Here is a 23,192-nt window from a genome sequence, read left to right as displayed (position 1 = left end):
AATATGTGACTTAATTTACAATATATTTCAATTTGAGAATGATAGAAATTTTTTAATTAGCGAATCATTCAGGAGGCGAGAGAGTTCTTAATGAGCATGGAGAAATCCAAATGAATTTTAGATTTATAATTTGTAAATGTCATATCTATTGCATGATCTTTATGAATGCAATTAATTTATTCACTTGATCACGCTTTCCTCATTTCTTAGGAAAGAGATGCTCACAAGTTGAAAATTGAAAATTGTTTAAAATTTATTAAACAAATAAAATATGAAAGGAATAGAATTGAAAAAAAAATAGAATAAAGAATAAAAAAAGGCATGAATTATGACCATAGCTAAATAAGTTTCTAGATACCCTACTAAGACACGCCTTTTATAAGAGGGAACTGTTCAATTGATTAACATGTAATGTTAAAAGAGGCCTGACAATAATTTTGAGATTATGTTATGTTCCCATGAAATAGTGTAGATACCAGATGGGATGTGAAATCTAGAAAGAACGGCCATACCAACAAAAAAAAAAAAAAAAGGTGTACTACGCTAATTTAGAAGGAGGGATTAAGCGATAGAAAGGTGATTTGGGAATAATTGGGATATGCTAATTTCTCTCCAAATCGCCTGAAATTAAACACTTCAATTAGAAGATTTGAAATTTCGTCAATTTCATTTCTCATTTTAATGGAGGAGAATTGAGTAGAATTTTGAATTTTAGTAGTGATCTATTGGTACCGGTCGACTTTGTTTCTTTCTGAAATTTCTTTTTTTCTCTTTTGAATGCTTGATTTATAATTCAAGTTAAATTTAGTTGTAAAATCAAAATAAATTTTTTAAATTATAATCGGTAATTAGAATTTAAGTTAAAGAATCATAAAAACATTGAAAAATATAAGTCAAAACATTATTTTTTTTATCGAGTGTCCAATTAGTCAATGAATTTAAATATGATAAATTATTTAAACCCGATTCAATATTTTTTTGACTCCCTGAACGAAAATCCTGAATCCGCCCCCCTAGTACCAGCATGGTACCCAAAACCTTACAAAGTTTCTATTCACGAGGCATTTTAGCCACAGATTCAGTAAAAGCTTAAAAACAAACAAACAAAAGAAATGAAATAAAACCTAGTATGCATTACATCCAACATTATAGAGTAAAACAGAACATTCGCTATGTTGTTCATTTAAAATTCTAAAATCAAGTTCACCTAATAGAATCTAAAATATTGAAATGAATTGACTAATAAAACCTAAAATTAAAGAAGAATTGCAACTTTTATTTAGGCAGAAGCCATGATGCAATCAATTGCTTGTTTGCAAATTCCAGTCATTGTTGCCTCTGGCCCATATACCTACATTGTCACAAATATTCTAGAGCTGTCAGATACTATATTTATTATTTTGAGGAGGGATCCACTTACAATATTTATAAGTTACAACATCTTACAACAATTCGGTTCTGTAATTTTAAATTACTTTTACCTTCTTCTTTTTTTTCAAGTATTTTACAAAATTGCTGTTTTTTGACAATTCTGAACCACTGAAAAACAACATTTTTGTAAGATACTTAATAAAAAGTAGAAAAATAAAAAAAAAATGTAAAATTTGATCTCCAAGCACATTTTAATATAGAGATCATGTTGAACCGTTTGGATCAACTGTTTAGCCTTTGAAAATCACAAACCGAATTGCGGTTTTGTTGTAAGATGTTGTAACTTACAAATGTTGTAAGTGGATCCCTCATTTATTTTATTCCTCAGATTAGTCCCAAAATTTATGGATATTAATTTAGGCTGGTTCTCGGATCTTGACAGTTTTCTATGGTACCATTGGTTCAATAAACACCACACATGAAGCTATGAAAGGACTTCAAAGCACAGTCCAAATGGCACATGAACTTTTGTAGGTTAACACTTGTTCTGACCTCAATTAAGCGATGCTGCATGATATGAACCTAAAGGAGTAGTGCAGTTGTAAAATTACCTCAAGGGGTATGCCAAGCTCTTTACCAAGAGCTCGCATTTTAGCAAGACCAACTTGATAATTAGGACCACCTCTCCTAACATATATGTGTACTCTTGCTGCCTTAAGCTTTGATTCCTAATTAATTAATTAATTAATTAATTAATAATAATAAGGGAACAAGATTAGTAATGTGAATTAAGGCAGAATTATACAGAGAGGAAACATTCTTATCCTCTGATTTAAACCATTGTCACATGCTTTCTCCAATATCAAACCAAAGCATATAAGTGTTATATGGTATTTTGGTATAGAAAGCTGGTGAACTAAGCTAATTGGAGGCAATGGTAGAGTTGGGAACTATCCACATGCAATTTGCCTCAAATGAAATCCTATTAAGCTTCAATTGCGTAAGCCTTAATTCAAAATTTGTCGATTGAATAACTCCATTCCACAACTACCCCACTTCATTCTTCATCAACCACACATAAAAAACTGAAATTAGGCAAAAATAATAGAATAGTTTCCCAAAAGTTGTACAACCTCAATTTCAGCATGCACAAATCACAATTAAGTACTGTAAAAAGGCACCAACCTTCTCTCTAAGAGCTCGAATAATGCCATTGAAAGTGGCAGCTACATCAGTAAAATTAGCAATACCACCTCCTATCAGGAGTACCCTCTTTCGACCGTCTGGTTCAGCCGTCACACACTAAACAGGCACACAAAAACATGGGCATAAAAAGTGTCAAAGAGAATGGAAACATTTCTCAAGTGCCAACAAGAAAAAATAGTGCACCACACAGGGTTTGTACTACCAGTACCATATACCCTGTTAGTTTAATACTATAACTGCCAAGTTTTAATGTTACCCTTAAATTCTAGTAGCACATCAACTAGCCCATGCATAAAAGACCCATGTACGGATACACAAACATTGTAAAAACTATATTGCTATGTAAAAGTGTGTTATATTTCATAAGTATAATACTGGCAAGACAGGTACTTAGGGGATCAATTGGTGATGTTTTGGTGGGAAATAAGAACCATGAATAAAATAGAAAAGATACATACATCCAGGATAACACGAGCATACTGTAAGACCTCATCCTCTTTCGGGGCACCACTGTACTCTGCATAATTTCCTAGTTCAGAAGCATATCCCAGATCACCAACCTACGATTGAAAAGAAGAAGTGAATAAGAAACTAAAATTAGTGATTAATTAATTATGAGATGTTGCATCAAACAAAGATGGACCCCACAACAACCCTCATCATTGTATGCATATTATACATACATTTATAATTTTATGCAAATGGTGCACAAATGTTGCTGCATTTACAACTGATTTTCAAAGAAAGTTTAATATAATTAGAAGCTGACCGGATTGCCCTCTTAAGCCCCATCGAGACTATAACATGAAGGGTATCCTTGTAAAATAGAGAGAACCTTTTTCCATGATTGTCTCACAAATTTTGTGAAGACAAAATATATCGAGTATGATGCGCAACTAAGTAATACATTCTTATGATTTCCACATAGGTACTAAAAAATATAGAACTTACAGTGTCAGCATAAATAACACTGGCTCCACCACCAGCAACCATGGTCCAGATGCGTCCTTTTGGATTCAGAACTGTGAATTTCAATGAAGCACTTGTCTAAAACAGTATCGAAAACGTAACTGTCAATAACTGTAGTGATGATAAGAAAATTCAAATACCAAAAGATAACAACTCCCTACTAGAACCTAGCCCTAGATTATGAGACCTCAGATAAATGTATATATTAATACATGTAATTAAGAGATTGTTCAGCATTTTATATCAAATCTGAAACTTAAAACCTTTTCATCAAGGTTGTGGATGAAGCCTTCTGTGTTACTAAGCACCCGGCCAAATGGAAGTGGGAACTCGATATCACCCCACCTACATTATTTATGATATTAAATAGAAAATGAGAGAACTTTGTAATAACAAAGGCCTATTAATATATTGCTTCTGGAAAATCCAGAAACTATTGTTGAGTTGGTGTGCCGGTCTTATGGTCAACTAGAAGATAACTCGGAAGAAGAGTGAGATATCGCTCTAATCACACATACACAGAGAGAGATCTGCTCACATGCGTATATCATTCTCCCCCGCATAATAAAATATCTATGAGGATGAACTAGCCTATGATTTGTAGAGAGAGAGAGGAGAGAGCAAGAAATACTTTTTAAAGTTCTTGAAAGTAGCAGTGTCATCAAGCTCTCCCCTCATATCAAGGGGGTATGGCTCTCCATTAACCAGTGTAAATGGATTCATCTCAATAAATGAAAAATCCAAATCTACAAATAAAAAAGAGTGAAATAAATCAAATTACCTTATTATTTCATTATCAAATATCAATTCACTATTATCAGAATCAAATTAGAATTAACCTTGAAAAACAGCAAAAACCCCTCTAATGAATCCCTCAATCTTGCTGCGCACCTGTTTCAAAATTATAATTAAAAAATATATGAATCAGATTGAATTAATTATGTTTTGAATGAACTCTATTTCCAACATATTCAACAATAAATTGTAGGAAAAGGAGATTATTTTGCACATCAACACAGGACCTTAGTTTGTATCGACTGATTCTAAATTGCTGTAATATGGGGAAAGTTTTTATACCTTTTGTTTTCATTATTCATATCAGTGACGGAGGCAAGTAATTACCCTTCAAGGGCATTTAATAAGTACTTCATGTAAGTAGCATGGGGAATAATTTGGTTCTATCATTTGTAAATTAATCAGAAATGAAAGGTTTCATTAGCATGAGTAACAAGATCATTCTGGTCATATTTACCTCCAAAGGGAGGGTGGCAACCAAAGGAGCGCACTCCTCAGATGTAAAGGGCTTCTCTGTCGGTAAAAAGATAGATTTGACTTTGTCCCAGTTCTCCTCAATTTCAATCCCACCACATTCAGAAAAGCTAATCGTACAGCCTAGTCTCTCTGAGACTATAGAAAGGTAGAATTCTTGTTCATGCGGAACAAACGGTTCAATAATAAATGTAGTAATAGGTGCCTTGCAACCTCCCATCTCAACCTATTTACAAGTAATGTGGATTGTGAGCAGCAGGGGAGGAAAGTAGATTGCTGTCGTAAGGTGCTTGTACTGGGTGCAACTAAGTAAATGAAAATTGAAAGAAATTTTGTAAAAATGAAACTTGATTATTGAATAATGGAATTAAAAAGAGAATCTTAAGTTCCATTTAGAACTTTTGGCCTATTTGGTTTTCTGATTGCATTCCTCAAGACAGTATACACCAGACAGCACTAATGTACTGATGGTAACCTAAGTATCTTACAAATTCCTCGATAATAGATTTGGAAATAAATCTCTTGTAACCTCCCATCTCAACATTTTTTTTTAAACACCCAGCTAAACTAATTCCACACGTTTACATAAAACTGATTGCAGAGGTATACAAAGTGCAAAATTATAAGGAAATATAAGTCATGTTTCCTATTGAATTTGTTAATTTAAATATCAAGATTGACAAATAACCTATCGAATCACTTCTTGGTATCAATGTGACACTGTACCTTTACCTAACTTGACGAATCTAGGCCATCGTGCTTCATGAGCAACTTCCAATAATTTAGATTTTTTGCACAAATGCATGAACAATTTTGTGCTTTCAGTTTCTTATGAAATTTTACTTTTTATACTTACCATAAGTAGATCTTATCCAAAGTTTTCTTCCTCTTTTATCTTTCTCTAAAAGAAAACTGCCTAAAGTGAACCTCTTTTCCCACATTCATTCATAGTATCAATTAACTCACACTCAATACTCTTCAAAACATAATGAAACCTTATGTTTCAATTTTCGCATTAGCTGAAATATCTACCTCGACCCCAAGTCGTTGCTTGACGAAATCTTGAACTTGAGCTAGATCTAAGTTTAAGGCAACCAAGCCGCTTTTGCCCCTCTTGCCAAAGAGCATGTCTGGCTTGACCACAAGCTTTGTTGACTCGAGCCATGCCTCTTTCTCTACCAATTCCTTGAAATCAGTTGATTCTGTCACCTTTTGCACACCAAAAATCATAAGAAGTTAGTTACAAGGCTACGAACAGTGACATTGCCTTCTATTCTGGGGCTATTCGGAAATTGGAGCCATATACTGAATTTGAAAGTAAGAACTCACATTTCCATATTTACAACTAAAACCCTATATAATTGCAAAATGCACTTAAACATTACTCAGTTTGGTAAAGATGTTCTCCAAAAATTGTGGGCAGTTGAACGCTTTCCTTAGTGAATTATAATGGAGTCACATAAATTGTTGGGTTACAAATTTAGATAAAGTTGTATGAAGAAATCCTGCTGATTCAACAAAATTTCTGAGAAACTTTATAAACAGCTTGTTGCTTGAACTTGCTCAACAAATCACTATACTGTACAACATTACCATTTTATTTGAAAATATGGTAAAAAAAAAATTCTACAGCTTGCAACAGAAAAGAAAAGAAAAGTACATTGGCTTAAGCAATTTCCCTTGATAAGAAAATTGGGCACAATCTTCAAGGATTGGTCATTGAAAAATTTAGTTAATTATATTTTTTTTGTTATTTATAAGTTGATTTACAAAGATAATTGTGTTTCACAAGTTACTGTACTGGTTCAAGGATGCAATGCTTGTCAAATTTCTGAAATTAATGCAGTGATAAACATTGTTAATAACCCATGTAAAAATCTGGGTTGCATTATTACCATCAGCTACAGAATTTGAAGAATGACGTAGTAACAAATTAACACACCAACTTGCACAAAATAAAAATAAAAATTTAACTTGTTTTAATTCTTCTAGATGCTTAAAACCCCCGAGATAAGACAATGCTGTTAATTTAAATACATTAAACGGAGCATCAATAATTAATAGCAAAGCTTCAACAAGTGTTTCGAGCTCTGATATCAGAGAGATAAAGAGATGTTAGAGGAAAAATAAAAAGAAAGATCAAAATGAGACCTGAGCTGACAAGATCTGGAGATCAATGCCACAAATTCGCTTCAAATGCTCTTTCAAGAGCCTCTTCGAATCGTATTCTCTGATCTTCTTCCTGGCCATCTCTCTCTCTCTCCTTTTCCCTTGGCGGATATCCCGATCGGGTTGGTTTCGATCGCAAGAGTTGTGTAGTCAATGTATATGTGAGTTGAATTTTACAATGCAACCCCCAAGTTTTTAGGATTATCAGCTTGAAAGCCCTTGTGGAGCTGAACTCTCAGATATTTTGTTCCTAAATCCTAAGTTTGAATTAACCGATTTTTTTATTAATAGAAAATAAATAAATAAAATATCGAAATACAGCATAACTTTTGGATTTTGTCGAAAACTGAGTAGAACGGGTTGTGTAAACCCGTCCCACCGGACGGGTCTAATTATCCCGTCCAGTTAATTAATGGTTAGCGTTAAACTCAGCGGAGGAAAGGAAAAACAAAAAAACAAAAAAACAAAAACAAAAACAAAATCCGGACGGTATGCTTCAACCCGTCCCAGATCACACAAAAAAAAAAAAAAATCCGGACGGGTTATGTAACCCCGTCCAGGATTTGAAAGCTTTTTCTATATATTATATTATTATATTATATTATGATTATATATATATTATATTATTTTTTGTTTTTTATATTATGTTATATTATATTTTTTGTTTTTTATATTATATTATTATTAATATACTTATATATATATTATGTTATGAATAGAACTAGTTTAGTTGTGCTTAAGCTCACTAAAGTGTTTGGTGAGCTAAACTCCAAAACTTATTAAATCGGTTTCAAATGACGAATTCAAACCATTAGAACCTGCCTATCTTGCGAGTGATGCGTCTACATGTGAAAATTTTAAACATTTGAATTAATTTAGTATAAAGTCAATCGGTCAAAATTACAAGGTTAATAAATTAATTTTAGTGCATTTGTTTTTTGAACGTTTTTTTACCGCTTGACTTTATACTAAATTAATTTGAACGTTTAAAATTTTCACATGTAGATGCATCACTCGTAAGATAGGCGGATTTCAACGGTTCGAATTCATCATTTGAAACCGATTTGATCGATTTTGAAGTTAAGCTCACCAAACACTTTGGTGAGCTTAAGAACACCCTAGTTTTGTGAGCTTAACTTCAAAATCCATCAAATCGGTTTCAAATGACGAATTCGAACCGTTGAAATCCGCCTATCTTACGAGTAATGCACTACATGTGAAAATTTTAAACATTCTAATTAATTTAGTATAAAGTCAAGCGGTAAAAAAACGTTCAAAAAATAAATGCACTAAAATTAATTTATTAACCTTTTAATTTTGACATATTGACTTTATACTAAATTAATTCAAATATTTAAAATTTTCACATGTAGACGCATCACTCGCAAGATAGGCAGGTTCTAACGGTTTGGATTCGTCATTTGAAACCGATTTAATAAGTTTTGGAGTTAAGCTCACCAAACACTTTGGTGAGCTTAAGCACAACTAAACTAGTTCTATTCATAATATAATATATATATATATATATATAGAGTTAGGCTGGGGTGCTATGGATAGCATAGAGGCCTCTATGCTACGGCTCAATATTCGAGTTTTCAAAATCCAAACGGTCGATCCGAACCGTTCATCTTATTCTCCATATTAATATCTGCTTGGAGACCAAATTTTACATTTTTCTGAATTTTTTTACTATTTATTAAGTATTTTACAAAATTGTTGATCCAACGGTGGCTGTACAAAACAGTAAAACCGTTGGATTAGCGATTTTCAAAGTGGCTTAATAAATAGTAAACAAATTCAGAAAATTATAAAATTTGGTCTCCAAGCAGATATTAATATGGAGAATAAGATGAACGGTTCGGATCGACCGTTTGGATTTTGAAAACTCGAATATTGAGCCGTAGCACGGGAGGCCACTATGCTATCCATAGCACCCCAGCCTAACTCTAGGCTGGGGTGCTATGGATAGCATAGTGGCCTCCCGTGCTACGGCTCAATATTCGAGTTTTCAAAATCCAAACGGTCGATCCGAACCGTTCATCTTATTCTCCATATTAATATCTGCTTGGAGACCAAATTTTATAATTTTCTGAATTTGTTTACTATTTATTAAGCCACTTTGAAAATCGCTAATCCAACGGTTTTACTGTTTTATATATAGAGTTAGGCTGGGGTGCTATGGATAGCATAGTGGCCTCCCGTGCTACGGCTCAATATTCGAGTTTTCAAAATCCAAACGGTCGATCCGAACCGTTCATCTTATTCTCCATATTAATATCTGCTTGGAGACCAAATTTTATAATTTTCTGAATTTGTTTACTATTTATTAAGCCACTTTGAAAATCGCTAATCCAACGGTTTTACTGTTTTGTACAGCCACCGTTGGATCAACAATTTTGTAAAATACTTAATAAATAGTAAAAAAATTCAGAAAAATGTAAAATTTGGTCTCCAAGCAGATATTAATATGGAGAATAAGATGAACGGTTCGGATCGACCGTTTGGATTTTGAAAACTCGAATATTGAGCCGTAGCATAGAGGCCACTATGCTATCCATAGCACCCCAGCCTAACTCTATATATATATATATATATAAGTATATTAATATAATAATATAATATAAAAAACAAAAAATATAATATATATAAAATCATAATATAATATAATAGAATATAATATATAAAAAATCATAATATAATATAATATATATAAAATCATAATATAATATAATATAATAATATAATATATGGAAAAAGATTTGAAATCCTGGACGGGGTTACATAACCCGTCCGGATTTTTTTTTTCTTTTTTTTTTGATCCGGAACAAGTTGAAGCATACCGTCCGGATTTTGTTTTTTTGTTTTTCTTTCCTTCGCTGAGTTTAACGCTAACCATTAATTAACTGGACGGGATAATTAGATCCGTCCGGTGGGACGGGTTTACACAACCCGTTCTACTTAGTTTTCGACAAAATCCAAAAGTTATGCTGTATTTCGATATTTTATTTATTTATTTTCTATTAATAAAAAAATCGGTTTGAATTAAGCTCGAATTTTAAATGTGCCTGTTAAAGGTCCAAATTTTTATTAATAGAAATAAAATAAAATAAAATCGAAAAACGGGATTACTTTTGATTATTTTCGAAATATAGGTATAACGGGTTTACACAACCCTTCCCACCGGACGGGTCTAATTATCCCGTTCGGGTTACATTCCGTTAATCCATCCCCTTAATTAAATTCGCGCAACCCAAAAAAAAAAATCGGACGGTACTACACAACCCGTCCTGGTTTTAAAAAAAATAAAAAATACCCGAACGGTGCTACACAACTCGTCCCGAGTTTTAAAAAAAAAAAAATGTCAGACGGGTTAAGTAATCTCGTCCGACAAATTTGTTTATTTAATGTTTAAAACCTAATGGGTTCAGTTTATTCTTCTTTATATGTGCATTGGTTAATTTTCGACACTTATCCTGCCTTATATGTTATACTTCCTATAGGATCTTTTGTCCTTGAAGGAAGGTGGCCGTGGTGCTTCCAAAAAGTTCACTGAAAAGCTGGCTTCACTTCTAGAAGCTATCCCAACTCGGTAATAACGAATATATTCACACAACACATCTGCACATAAGTTGCCTTAATTTCGGTCCCTGGTTCTCTAACACCATCACTTTACATTAATACATAATTTTATTTAAAAGGTTTGACACAGAGACCCAATTGGACGACGAAGATGTGAGACACAAAAACGTGGAGAATTGGAGAAGAGCATATGCGGAGTATGGCATTTGACACTGCTTTACAATTATTTCAAAGCATTTTTGTCTTTTGATTAAATATTAGAATGGGACTTGTAATGAACATCCGTTGGATCTCTTGTGTGCAATTATCTCAGCTGGTGGAGAGCACATGCAAGGAGATGTTGGCTGGATTACATATAAAAGCATTTAATGAGAGTAAACAAGAGATTGCAAATCAATTGAGCAAAGCGGAGGACCCTACATCTGCAATCGACGATGCAGCCAAAGCTTGTATGACAAAATTTGTTGAATCATGTGAAGGTAATATATATATTTCTCATTGAACTGTAAGAAAATATATTTAAGTTTAATAAATCTTGACCATTACCTAAGAGTTGCAATAGTGCACCAAAAGTCGAGGAACAATAATAATCCAGATAAGTATTGAAGCAGCTGAGAAAGCACTTCTTATCGTTGCAACTTGTTTTCACTTCATATGATTTACCATTTCAGTTTGTCAGGTTTTGACAAATACTATTTTAACTATTTTAGATTTGAGTTCAAGATACTCAGATTTGTTCAATGAACATCGGGTAGCTCTTGAAATAGAGCTGAATGCAATTGCTGAGATCATTGCCAGTAACATAGAGGTCTGATTTTTCAATATCAACATTCATCATACATCAGTCACTTAGATTTTTTCTAGAATATTTGTGAATTTATTTGATTTTTCATGATAGTGTTTTTATGATATTATTTATTTACTTTGTATAAATCAACACTCATGGTACTGATTGCAACTATAAATAATATAAAAGTGGTGTGTGTGATTAGTACATATCTCACACTCACACCTATACTATTTGAAAATCAATTAAAATCAGGAGAAAAGAAAAAGAGGGGAAGCCGAATGTGCAAAAAATGAAGCCAAGCTGAAAGCGCAAGATGCAATGACGCAAGTTAAAAGAATCAAAGAAACTGCTAGCCTTGAAATCGAGCAGTACAAAAGAGAAGTTGCAACGGCAAGATCAGAAGCGCAACGTTCAAAGGAAGAAACCAAACAGATAGCCAAGCAGTCAATTGAAGAAATCCATCGCATCTCCCGGCTTGCTAAGCAAGAAACTGAGCATGTAAAAAAAGAACTCGAGATTGTGAAAGAGGAACAGGGGAAGGAGAGGGAGCAGGCCAAAGAAGCAGCTGAGGTGGAGGCAAGGAGACGAGCCAATCACATGCGGCTAGACATGGTTCGTGCGGTTGTTGTGGTGGCACGTGTGGTGATATTCAGAGATCCAACTGTTATTGTCGATATTTTGGATTTTGCACTTTGGCATGGGAAAAGGTCGAAAGGTGAAACACAAACACTCGGATCGGATTCAGGTACGCATAATGGAAAGGGTTGTTAGCTAATGTTAGCTTGCTGTTACTAAATCAGTTCGACAATTGTGTACATTAATGATATAGGATTGGTGCAAGTTGGGTGTGTTGATATCTCGTTGTCGGACGGGATTACTTAATCCGGCCGACATTTTTTTTTTTTTTAAAACCCGGGACGGGTTGTGTAGCACCGTCCGGGTATTTTTTTTTTTTTTTTTTTTTAAAAACCAGGACGGGTTGTGTAGTACCGTCCGATTTTTTCTTTTTATTTTTGGTTTTGGGTTGCGCGAATTTAATTAAGGGGATGGATTAACGGAATGTAACCCGGACGGGATAATTAGACCCGTCAGGTGGAACGGGTTGTGTAAACCCGTTATACCTATATTTCGAGAATAATAAAAAGTAATCCCGTTTTTCGATTTTATTTTATTTTATTTCTATTAATAAAAAATTCGGTGTTAAAGGTTATGGAAAACAGTAAACAGCCCAATTGAGTTTCAACTTTATTATTAGTAAATGCAAATATGCAATGAATGATTCAGTACGCGTATTTTACTGGAATAAAGTTCAAAAATAATACTTCTCAGCATCGGCTAAGAATTTAAGAATTTTAGAGTTGAGTTCACAAAAAAAAATTAATGAAATTAGAAACACCAGTTCTACTCAAGATTTTAAACTAGTGTGTGATAGCAGCACTTACGAAAAGCGTGTGTTCTCATGGGCATCTGATTTATTTTTTGAGTCTTCTTTACAGTTAGATCCGCTTTGAAATATGTGTGCATTGTTTTAATAATTGTTTATCAGCAACGAGTTTTTACTTTTAAATAACTCCGATGTACAAAAAAAAAAATGATACATTTGATATCCTTTTATCATTTTTTGTTGTCGAGTAACATAAAATGTAGTTGTCTTTTCATTCATAATTAAATCATTATTATAATTATGATAGCACCTCGAATTTGACAAAACGTTAACAATATCTTTTCATCATATTATAAACTTTTGAAATAGAAATTTACTAGGAAAAGAAATCGGCTTTTAATCAATCGTAATTGGGTTGATCCATTTCAGCAATTTTGGTCGTGGAACAGGTATCAGTAAAACGGCCGGACAATCTGTAAAATCCGAGATAAATTTTCATATTAATAAAAAGGATAAGAAGTAAAACATGAAAAAAAAAATATATATATATATATATCACTAATTGTAAATAATAATAGTAAACAGGTAAATAATTATATAAAGGAACAAGGGATGAAATCGGGAATTTTACAGATCATAAATAAAAGAAAGACATTAATAGCGTAACAATACAACCGGTAGCTATAAATATTAGCATAATAATAATACTAGCATATTTATAGAAGATTGAGATTAGATTTAACATACACAAATGAAAATTAACCTACAATTCACCGTTCAAATTGGATATTGGATCCAGGTTCAAAATCCAAGATCCAACGAACCATTAAACCCATTTTTTTCTGCTACCGATTGCGTTAGGTCATACACGTGCACAAATCAAGCTAGGCTAAATGCTCAACTTAAACCATCCTTAATAAAGTAAAAAAAAAAAAAATAACCCACATCATTCACTCACTCGGCCGACGTACAAAATGACCATTTCGCCCACGCCCACGCCCACGATACCTCGACCCAGTTGCACCTCTATTATCCCCCTCCATTCCGTCCTCCCCATCTACTCTCTGGTATGATCCGGTAACTGGCTGGAAGTCCCTATCAATTTCTCTCTCTTCACTGGTGCCGGACTTGTACTGCCGGGCATTACCACGCTGACGACGGGGGACAGCACTACCAGTATCCTCAGTAGCATTAGATGTAACTGGCTTATCCTCATCTTGACCCTTATCAGAAATTGACCCCTCCTTGTCAGATACAACTTTCTGCCAACCAACATTACCCCTTCCATGAGAATATCCATGAGATTGAGATTTTGGTTTCCATTGCTGCGACCTTGTATTGGTGCTGTAATTCAAAACCTCACAACTGCCAGATTCCATGTTCTCTGACTTCCCCTCTGTTCCAGATATTGTACCATCAACAATTTCACCACTGTTTTCTATTTCCCTGCGGGTGGCACCATGACCTACGTAGTTGCTACCTGTTGCCTTGTATAACTTATGGCCATTGTGGCGCCTTGGCCGGCCATCTGGGTTGCTATCTTCACAGTCCTTTGGGGCAGGGGATGGCATGACCAACTGTGTGTCAGATGCTGCCAGAGTTTTCTCACCATCAGTAGGATTATGAAACATTGCCTCATGCATTTCAGCTGGCCCCACCCTTTGACGCCATGAAGTATGAGGCTTACCACCGCGCCTTGTTTTAAAATTATTTGTATTATTACCGCTATTAATTGTCCGGGTATCAACCTCACCAGCCTTAGCTTCAGGAGGCGATAAAATATCTCCAGCTTTTATATCAGTAGACTCATCAGGCTTCTTCTCCAGCCGAGACAACTGGGGCTTTGGAACATACCTCTCTAATTCAGCTCTTTTTGTTTTAACACCTGTGTGCACCTCACCATCATTCTTCACTGCAGCTACAGTTGCACTGGTATCTAAAGCATGAGTGTTTTCTTCTTTAGGGTGTTTAACTGGGGCCCACATGACAGTCTCATTACTGTGAGACTTGTCAGAAATTGTCCTGTGGTTTCTGACCGGCCGCTTCTGTTGTGCTTTCCAATGTGGACCCGTCCTATTACTACCTCCACCAGCACGCAACTCTACTTCAAGCGGTTTAGAAACTTCCTTTCCAGAATCTTCAGGTGGCACTGAATTAGGGTTCTCAGATGTTGGTGCAGTGGAGGAAATGTTCTCCATCTTCTCATTTGATCCCTTCACTGGCCTCTCTTCTCCCGGTGCAACAGATTGTACTGGTACTGATACTGGCATCATCACCTCCGTCTTGCTTCTGCTTTTAGGGTTTCTATTGCCTCTCTTGCGATGGTGAGCAACTGTATCATCTTTGTGTTGCATACTTTCACTAACCGATACCTCAGTTTGCTTCAGGGTATCAGCTGGATTCTCCGAGACGGCTCCCACATTTGTCATTTTATCAGCAGTTCTCAGCTCCGGTGAAGCGTTCAAGTTACTATTATGCCTCTTCTTGTATCCTATTGGTTTTCCATGATGGTTTCTTGCATGAGAAGATGTACCAGTACCATCACCGACAACGGCAACTGTACCAGTATTGACACCAGAACCAGAACCAAGAACACCAGCAATGGCACCTGCATCTGCACTTGTCTTCTTGGAGGACATCAGTACTTCTGAAATGTGGGTCACCTCTCCTGTTGTGATCTGCACTTCTGAAATTGTGCCGAAGGAAAGAGTCACAGTAGCGACACCACTAATCTCAGCACTTTTCAGAGGTACTTCTTGGAGATGTGAATCGGTGATAATAACATCTGAGGGCTCTTGCTGGAGATGGGAATCACTCATGACCGGAGAGGGGTCAGACTCTCTGTGGACTGGTTCCTTTTGCGTGGTGGCGCGGCGATTGAGTGCTTCAAGCTTTGCAAGAGCCTTGGCCCTCTGCTCACGAATTCTTTCTTCCTCTTCCCTTTGTAGCTCCTTTGCACGCTGTGCTGCTTTCTCCTTGAGCAGTGCACGCTTCATGATAATAAGAAGTAAAATAGAAATAAAAACAAATTAATCAACATACACAAGACAGGCTCCAATCAACAAAAAGACCAGTCTATAATAACCAAAAAGTCAGATGCCCATATAATGTTGTCCATACCTGGATTTCATATTCGGCTGGATCAGACGGAGGCATATTTGATTCAAAAACCATACCAGCATCTCCTTCCTTTTGCAGACTAAGAACCTTGTCAGAGCCAGCAGAAGCAGTATTATCCAAAAGGGCCTCATTTTTTACTGGAATGACTTGATGCGGTACTTGTACAGGCCTCTGTCTCATCCTTCTCTGTTCGTTCGATCTTCTCTCTGAATGGTACTGTCGTACAGCAGTAACCTCCTCTCCAGTTCTTCGGAGACTGGACATGCCTCCAGCTTCACTAACACCACTGGGGGTCCCCAAAATACTCTCCCCAGGTCTTGGCTTCTCCTCTTTAATCTCAGAATGAGATGACTCCAAGCTGCGGGCTTTGCTATTTAGCTCCTCAATTTTCTGGATTAGTGCAGTATTTTTTCTGACAATAGGCTGTTGCTGGTTCTCAGTGAGCTCTGCTGAGTGGTCCTTGCCACGGTTCATTATAGTTGGTTCTGGCTGTTTCTCATCTTTCTTCTCCTCTTCTTTGTGTTTGAGCAAAACATACTGCTTTGGAGCTGCATCAGATCCCGTCACAGAAGATCTTGGGGACTGATTCTGACCTTGGTTCAATATCACTTGCTGATTATTATTACTATTATTATAATTACTTCTATTGTTGTTATGATTATGACCGCGAATCCCATAAAACCCAGCGCGTGATGGACCATAATATCCACCTTCATATGAAACAGGAGGAACTGGTGCATATGGGGCATGTGGACCAGGTCTTCCCGGAATGCTAACAGGATGAGCAGGCATCATGTAAGGGTTGTGAGGTGGGGGCATGTGGGGCCGTGGCACTGATTCAGCATTCGGCGGTCGGAAATGGGGAGGCGGAGGATAGTAGACAAATGGGTCAATTGGGTAATTGTTGGGCGGTCCTGATGGTCTATATGGACCTGGTCCATGTGGAGCAGGTGCATGGGGACCTGGTGGATACCACATGGCACCTTCAGGGGTTTGTTGCATTGGTTGAGGTGGCGGGGCCCCCCATGAAGCATCATATTGAGGTGGTGGTACAGGTAGGACGATGTTTGGTTGGTTTGGATGGGGTTGACGATATTGATGGGTCGGGAACTGATACGGTGTCTCTGAGTACCAGTTGGCATTTGGCGGGTCGTCAGTCATTAAAATGTTGACACTTTGGGTTTGAGGAGGGCCATCAGTTGTTTTTGCAAAATCATCTGAAATTAAAAAATGAAATTAATCTGCAATATTAGTAGTATGTTGATGAAAGATTTTTACTTCCTAGCCGAAGCAATGTTCTTTTGGTACTTCACTATTTTTAATGTTATTTTTTTGTTCGGTCTTGAAATTAATATTGTACACTTTTTGGTATTATGTGGACGAAACTGTCTGCTATAAAAGTTTACACTACCATAACTGTTGATATTCCCAGCCAAAGCAATGTTCTTTTGGCACTTTGCAATTTTTTAACATTTTTGTCCAGTCTTGGTGTATTACAACAAGTTTTTTGTTCAATCTTGTAATTAAATATTGTACACTTTTGGTTTTGGCCATTTGTGATCAAAACTGTCTGCTATAAAAGCTTGAAACTCATATAAATCAAGCAAAAGGTAACAAAATTGACCAAAAAGTGTTTGTATAAACTCAATCAACTTTATTCATATCTGTTCATAAGAACTCCAAATCCAGCACTATATTGCTTGAATACTTTTTGTTGTGAATATCTTAAACTATGTTAGGAAATATTTGCTATTACAAAAAATATTTAGTCATTTTCTAGTTCCCATCAAATAAATAACATACCAGAATTAGGTGCATTAGTCGTGTTATCTTCACCAGACCCAGAAGTCGGCACCTGCGAATCATGACCTGCATTTATACGACAAATATTAAGAAGTCAAATAATGCGAGACAAGTAATAAAATATATTGCAGAAAGAGGTAAGAAAACATACCTGGTGACAGGGTATCAATTGCTTCTTTAGGTCTGGCATCTCTACCCATACCAGATGTGGGCCGACCATGCGAACTGTGACCTACTCATAGCGATTGATGAAATTTTCAAGTTCATTAAGCATCACATGAAAACATAATAATTAAAAGATATATATATATATATATATATATATAGAGAGAGAGAGAGAGAGTAAGGCTAGGGTGAGTTGCGAAGTAAAACACGTTTTTACTTCACGCAATATCTTCATTTTCAAAGTTCAAATAGCAGATCCAAACCGTTAGATGTTTAATCTATATTAAAATATGCTTGGAAACTAAATTTTACATTTTTTGGAATTTTTTTACTATTTATTAAGTCACTTTGAAAATCTGAAAATCCGGGTGAACAGTAAAAACAGTAAAAATTTCTGGACCGCTGGATCGGCGATTTTCAAAGTGGCTTAATAAATAGTAAAAAAATTCCAAAAAATGAAAAATTTGGTCTCCAAGCACATTTCAATATGGAGATCATGTTGAGCGGTTCGGATCGACATTTTGAACTTTAAAATCGCAAAATATGAGCGTGAAGTAAAATAGTCGCTTTACTTTGTAACTCACCGTAGCCCAACTCTATCTATATATATATATATTTCAAGAACATCAGAACTTGAAGCAATTGTTCAAATTCTAAACAAGCAAATTTGACAGACACCAGAGAAAGAAAAGCACCTCTACAGGGCTCAGCAGGCTTTTCAGACCCAAGTGTTGGGAAATCTCCAGAACTAAGCGTGAAACCCTACATGAAACAGCATTTAATTACATAAATGTATATGGTTCAAATGACTTCCTTAAGCAGATGATATGAAAGAAATGTGACTGACATGCCCTTTTTGTTTTTACTTGAAATTCTATTTCTATCCTTTAACTTATATTTTGACTCAAAACTCTAATTGTAAGAGTCTACAAGAAGCCAAATCTTAGATAAAGCACAAAACAAATCAATTGACAAAAACAATAAAAAATGATCAAAACACCCATCCGGTTCCAAATACAAACCAACCAGTAAAATCCTCAAACTAAATTGAAAAATCTGGGATGCAAAAAATTATGCTACCAAGTTTTGTGCGAGTACCTAGATATCAGGATCTATGTCGCATTGATATTGCCACACGACGTAGACAGAGGTATGCAATGTACATGGCATGACCATTGGACATGGCTATATTAATTAAAATATTAATAAATTTATTATAACTATACTAAAATATATGTATAAAACTATGCTTAGAGAATCAAACAGACAACAAGAGACTTGTATCAAAGAACAAGTGTCGCTGTTATCAAGTAGAAACTGTATATTTATTTTTATGAATATATAAATATAAAAATAATTAAATACTCTTTGGTCCATGATATCGCAAAAGGGTTGCTATCTTGGCGGTTGAATGTGTTGCCTATTAAGTCTATTACTAAGCTATCATGGGTACAAATCAAGTACCCTTGTACATCGGATTATTTGTGCCATCTCCAATGCATATCTGCAGAACCAATGCTTACCTAGTCTTCAACTGCAACCCAAACCAGGTGTTTACCATGTCCAACACATCTCTTGACACATAAGCACTTGTCATCAGTAGTCACAATTTAAGAAGTGTTGTGATACATGGCTCGGGACTCTTAGCATATAATATTCATACTAATATAATTCTGGTACAGGATCGAAAGTAGAAGTAGGTATATAAAACAATACAAGTGCATACCTTACTTTCCCCTGAGCTCTCAGCAAAACGCGACAAGTGTGAACTTCCAGGCCGAGTATCTGCACTTCTAGGGCGATTCGGCGATGAAAGGTGCCCTGAAGCAAAGGACCCAGAAGCTGAGGAGGGGCGCGAGTTCGGGCCCCACGCATGAGATGGATCAGGACCTAGCAGTCTATCTGTGTTACCAGTCGACGGGCGGGTACTAGACCCAGATGAACCAGGCCGGCCCATGAGGTCAGGAGGAGAGCTGGCAGTACCATCAGTTTTAGGAGAGAGAATGGAAGATGAGTTCCATGCATTTGATGAAGAAGTTGGTCTACTTCCCCATGTAATTGTGCCCCTGAGAAGGATATTTGCATACTTACCTTGTTAGACTCATCTGTTTGCAATTATGACCTTGTAATTCAAATTGTAAATTGAGTTGCTATTTTCCTAGAATACTCCAAGGAGTAATTAATAATCCAGTTACAATAAACTACCTTTTGTTGGTACCAGGGGGTTGTATGGATATAAAAAAGTGCGCTAGTTAAACTACCTTTTACTCAATAAAAAGGGTACCTACTCATCAGCACTAAAAGTTTGTACAGGTACAAGTACACCATTGCACCACTTCCATACAAGTCACTTCTGAATGGCAAAGGCAAATAAGTAATTTCAACAAATGTTATCAGAGATTGCGTTACTTGTATAAACAATCTAAATTTTGCAGGCATACAAGTTTCAAAAGCCCATTTTGAAGAATAATTAATTACATCATTATTTGATGAAAAAACTAAACTTATAGTATGCAAGAGCAATAGCAAGAAACATATTGCAAAATCAACAAGTAAAATAGAGGGGGCTCACTTTGGGACAATTTCAACATTGGGGTCCAGGCCATGGTTCTCCAACCTTCAAATGTGATCCAAGAGGTCAAAAACAATTCTTCAGAAAAAAACAAAAAATGTATGTATGTATGTCAAGAGTATGGATACAAATGATACCTTTGACTAGGCAGGTTGATCGGTTTAGGTACTTTTCCCAAGACTGTCATGCCAGACTTCCGGGAAGAAGCCCATCTATATTAATTGAAAAAATTATAATTAATAAGAAAAATTGTGCAAATTCTAGTTTCAATGAGGTACACAAAAATGCAAGAATTACAATGCAGCCCATTGCCAGCATATACCACCAGTACAGCATCCAGCTTGTATAATACAGTAGTACCTACTATTGTTTTATTCTTTCCCCGGCTGTGCGACTTCTACTTTTTACTTCTTACATTTTTTTCATTTACCATCTTGTGGGGGTGGTTGGTCTCAACTCTCAAGGTTGAGCTCCAATTCATAAACAAAAGAAAGGTATCTTTCTCTCTCCTCCTTTTTTTTTTTGGGTTTCTGAATTTGAATCAAAGTATTATCCAGTGACATCCTAGTACCCTACTACATATCTGCAGATTCAGTATTGAGTAAATGAATATTATACTTACCGCCGATCCGCTGTCAATGTACTGGAAGCCATGTTTAAATCTCTCAACAATCATCAATCATATATGTACCTTAATTTGCATTCAATAGAAAGGAAACATAAATAACATTCATAAGAAATCAGATATATAGCTCGAGATAAAAGTAGTGAAGATTTAAACCAGAACATAATTTATAAATAAGAGAACCATCAAGTTGCAATAGTTTATTTTTGTTATTCTTTTTGGTCAATGAGGAATAAATGGTTCCACTGGTATCATATTGTATTGTTGGTGATGTACCTTAAACCTAGGATAGCAAGCATAAACCGCTCCATTATTTCGTTCCTACCATGATTTGGAAAATCTATCTATCGGGAACCTACGATCCAATACGATAATTTGGCGATTTTCCAAAACCCTTGAATCGGAAGAAACTCACCTTATTTCCGAGTTTCCTTGTAGTTTATTTGTGACTGAGTGATTCTACAGATTTGATTTTACCGATTCCTGAAAGCGAAGAAGGCAGAGGTGGATCTAATCGATCGATGATCGGAAGAGATATTTGGGGATAGCGTGAAGTGTTTTTTCGTTAATTAAGGAGAAAGAAGATGAGTCCGTCGGCTAGGGCTGTTAATGGATACTATCATAATCCGGTCTCCGATAAGTTATTGGATATCAATCCGAATCCATTCGTATGGCGGTCCGATAAGTTATTGGATATCAAACCGAATCCATTCGTATGGCGGATCCGATAAGTTCTTGAATGAAATCCGAATCCGTGTCTTTCATTTTGTACGGTTCAAATTCAAAATTTGTAGAAATTCAACAGATAATATTGTTCTAATATTAAATGTAATTTTATTTATTTTATATATTATATCTACCACGTGGAAATTAGGTAAATGAGTTTAATTAAAGTTATTATTTTTAATATATTTTGTTTGTGAGTGAGGCTATGGTACTATGCTTAGCGCAGAATGATATGTACCATATATTAATATTTTAATTTTTGAAGTCCAGGCAATCAATCTAAACCGATTAATATAATCTTCATATGAAAAATATAAAATCTTCCCTTTTTCATAATTTTTTTACTGTCTTTTAGATAGAAAAAAATCACTTTATCTTAAATTGTAAACCATTCAAAACAAGTGTTTTTACATATTTAAAAAATAGTAAACGAATTCTGAAAAAAAACAAGGTTAAAATATACTATTGATTTTGGACTTCAATTATAGCTCCACATCTTTATCTCTATTTTTAAAGTCCGAACAATCGATCCGAATTGCTCAACAATCAATGTTATCTCCATATTAAAATGTGCTTGGAGACCAGAAGTTTATAATTTTGATTTTTTTTTTTTTTACCTTTTTTATAAGTGCGAAATTATTGTTTTGAATGGTTCAAAATTATCTTAAACAATGATTTTGTACCTATCAAAAAAAAGAGTTCCAAAAAATATTAATTTTAGTCTTTAAGCACATTTTAAGAGTGAGACTGTGGTACTATGTATAGCACATATTGACTCGCAGTGTGGATTTAAATCTTCAATTTAAAAGTTCTGGCGATTGATATGAACCACTCAACATAGTATTCATATGAAATATGTACTTGTAAACTAAAATTTTACATTTTTCTTTCAAAAAAAAATTACTATATTTTTTTATGGGCAGAAAATAATTGTTCTAGTGATTTTCTACCCATCTAAATAAATAGTAAAAACATTTTAAAAAATATAAAATTTAATTAACAAGTACATATTCTATGAAGATCATGTTCAATGGTTCGGATTGATAATTAGAATTTTAAAAATAAAAATATTGATCCGAAGTGTGGACCAATATGCGTCGTGCATAGTTGTTACATTCCGAAATTTTAAAACTTGATTAAATTGATAAATCGATCATTTGGCTTAAATAAAAAGTTTAATTAACTTAACGATCGTTCAGAAATTTTCTGACCGACTAAAACGAAACTAAAAAATTTCGTAATATAAATAATGTATGAAATTATGTCTATTAAAATTTAGAGATTTAAAAATAAAATAAAATATAGAATTTATAAAGCTCGTTCATTTAGAACTTTTAGATAATCAATTGAATATACATAATTATATAAAAGGAAATCAAATTATTCAAATCTTAAATTGAGAAATAAATATACGAATTTTATGTGCGAATATAGTTACAAATTT

The 23,192-nt window shown here is 34.9% G+C and overlaps 3 protein-coding genes across 4 annotated transcripts; 1 reads left to right on the top strand and 2 right to left on the bottom strand.

Annotated features, from left to right (window-relative positions):
• Positions 1-1,103: 1,103 nt before the first annotated feature.
• On the bottom strand, positions 1,104-7,216 carry LOC144556618 (ATP-citrate synthase alpha chain protein 2-like). Of its 2 annotated transcripts, XM_078305003.1 has the most exons (11): positions 6,967-7,214; positions 5,848-6,024; positions 4,799-5,041; positions 4,386-4,437; positions 4,178-4,292; positions 3,810-3,891; positions 3,529-3,624; positions 3,036-3,137; positions 2,557-2,673; positions 1,983-2,099; positions 1,104-1,351 (listed from the first exon to the last, which is right to left on the bottom strand). In XM_078305003.1, exons 1-11 carry the CDS (start codon positions 7,063-7,065, stop codon positions 1,280-1,282), a joined length of 1,272 nt encoding a protein of 423 aa, XP_078161129.1. In that variant the 5' UTR covers positions 7,066-7,214; the 3' UTR covers positions 1,104-1,279. The 2 variants fall into 2 exon arrangements, with proteins under 2 accessions (XP_078161129.1, XP_078161136.1); XM_078305010.1 differs by lacking the exons at positions 1,104-1,351; positions 1,983-2,099 and adding an exon at positions 2,146-2,433 and having other exon boundaries at positions 6,967-7,216.
• A 3,338-nt stretch (positions 7,217-10,554) lies between these two features.
• Positions 10,555-12,208, top strand: LOC144565871 (uncharacterized). Its single transcript, XM_078315723.1, has 5 exons — positions 10,555-10,573; positions 10,683-10,760; positions 10,877-11,042; positions 11,274-11,371; positions 11,606-12,208. The coding sequence occupies exons 3-5, from the start codon at positions 10,901-10,903 to the stop codon at positions 12,122-12,124; spliced, it is 759 nt and encodes a 252-aa protein (XP_078171849.1). The 5' UTR covers positions 10,555-10,573; positions 10,683-10,760; positions 10,877-10,900; the 3' UTR covers positions 12,125-12,208.
• A 1,144-nt stretch (positions 12,209-13,352) lies between these two features.
• MOS1 (modifier of snc1) lies at positions 13,353-21,642 on the bottom strand. The gene is made up of 10 exons (XM_078305259.1): positions 21,438-21,642; positions 21,020-21,088; positions 20,535-20,609; positions 20,398-20,442; positions 19,552-19,891; positions 18,521-18,587; positions 17,812-17,892; positions 17,661-17,726; positions 15,858-17,074; positions 13,353-15,727 (listed from the first exon to the last, which is right to left on the bottom strand). The coding sequence occupies exons 2-10, from the start codon at positions 21,049-21,051 to the stop codon at positions 13,688-13,690; spliced, it is 3,963 nt and encodes a 1,320-aa protein (XP_078161385.1). The 5' UTR covers positions 21,052-21,088; positions 21,438-21,642; the 3' UTR covers positions 13,353-13,687.
• Between the last annotated feature and the right edge of the window lie 1,550 nt (positions 21,643-23,192).

This window comes from Carex rostrata, chromosome 1 (assembly GCF_964058835.1).
Source record: "Carex rostrata chromosome 1, lpCarRost1.2, whole genome shotgun sequence".
Lineage (NCBI taxonomy): Eukaryota > Viridiplantae > Streptophyta > Magnoliopsida > Poales > Cyperaceae > Carex > Carex rostrata.
The sequence above is the reverse complement of the archived record's forward strand: the minus strand, read 5'-3'. Positions and strand labels throughout refer to the sequence as shown.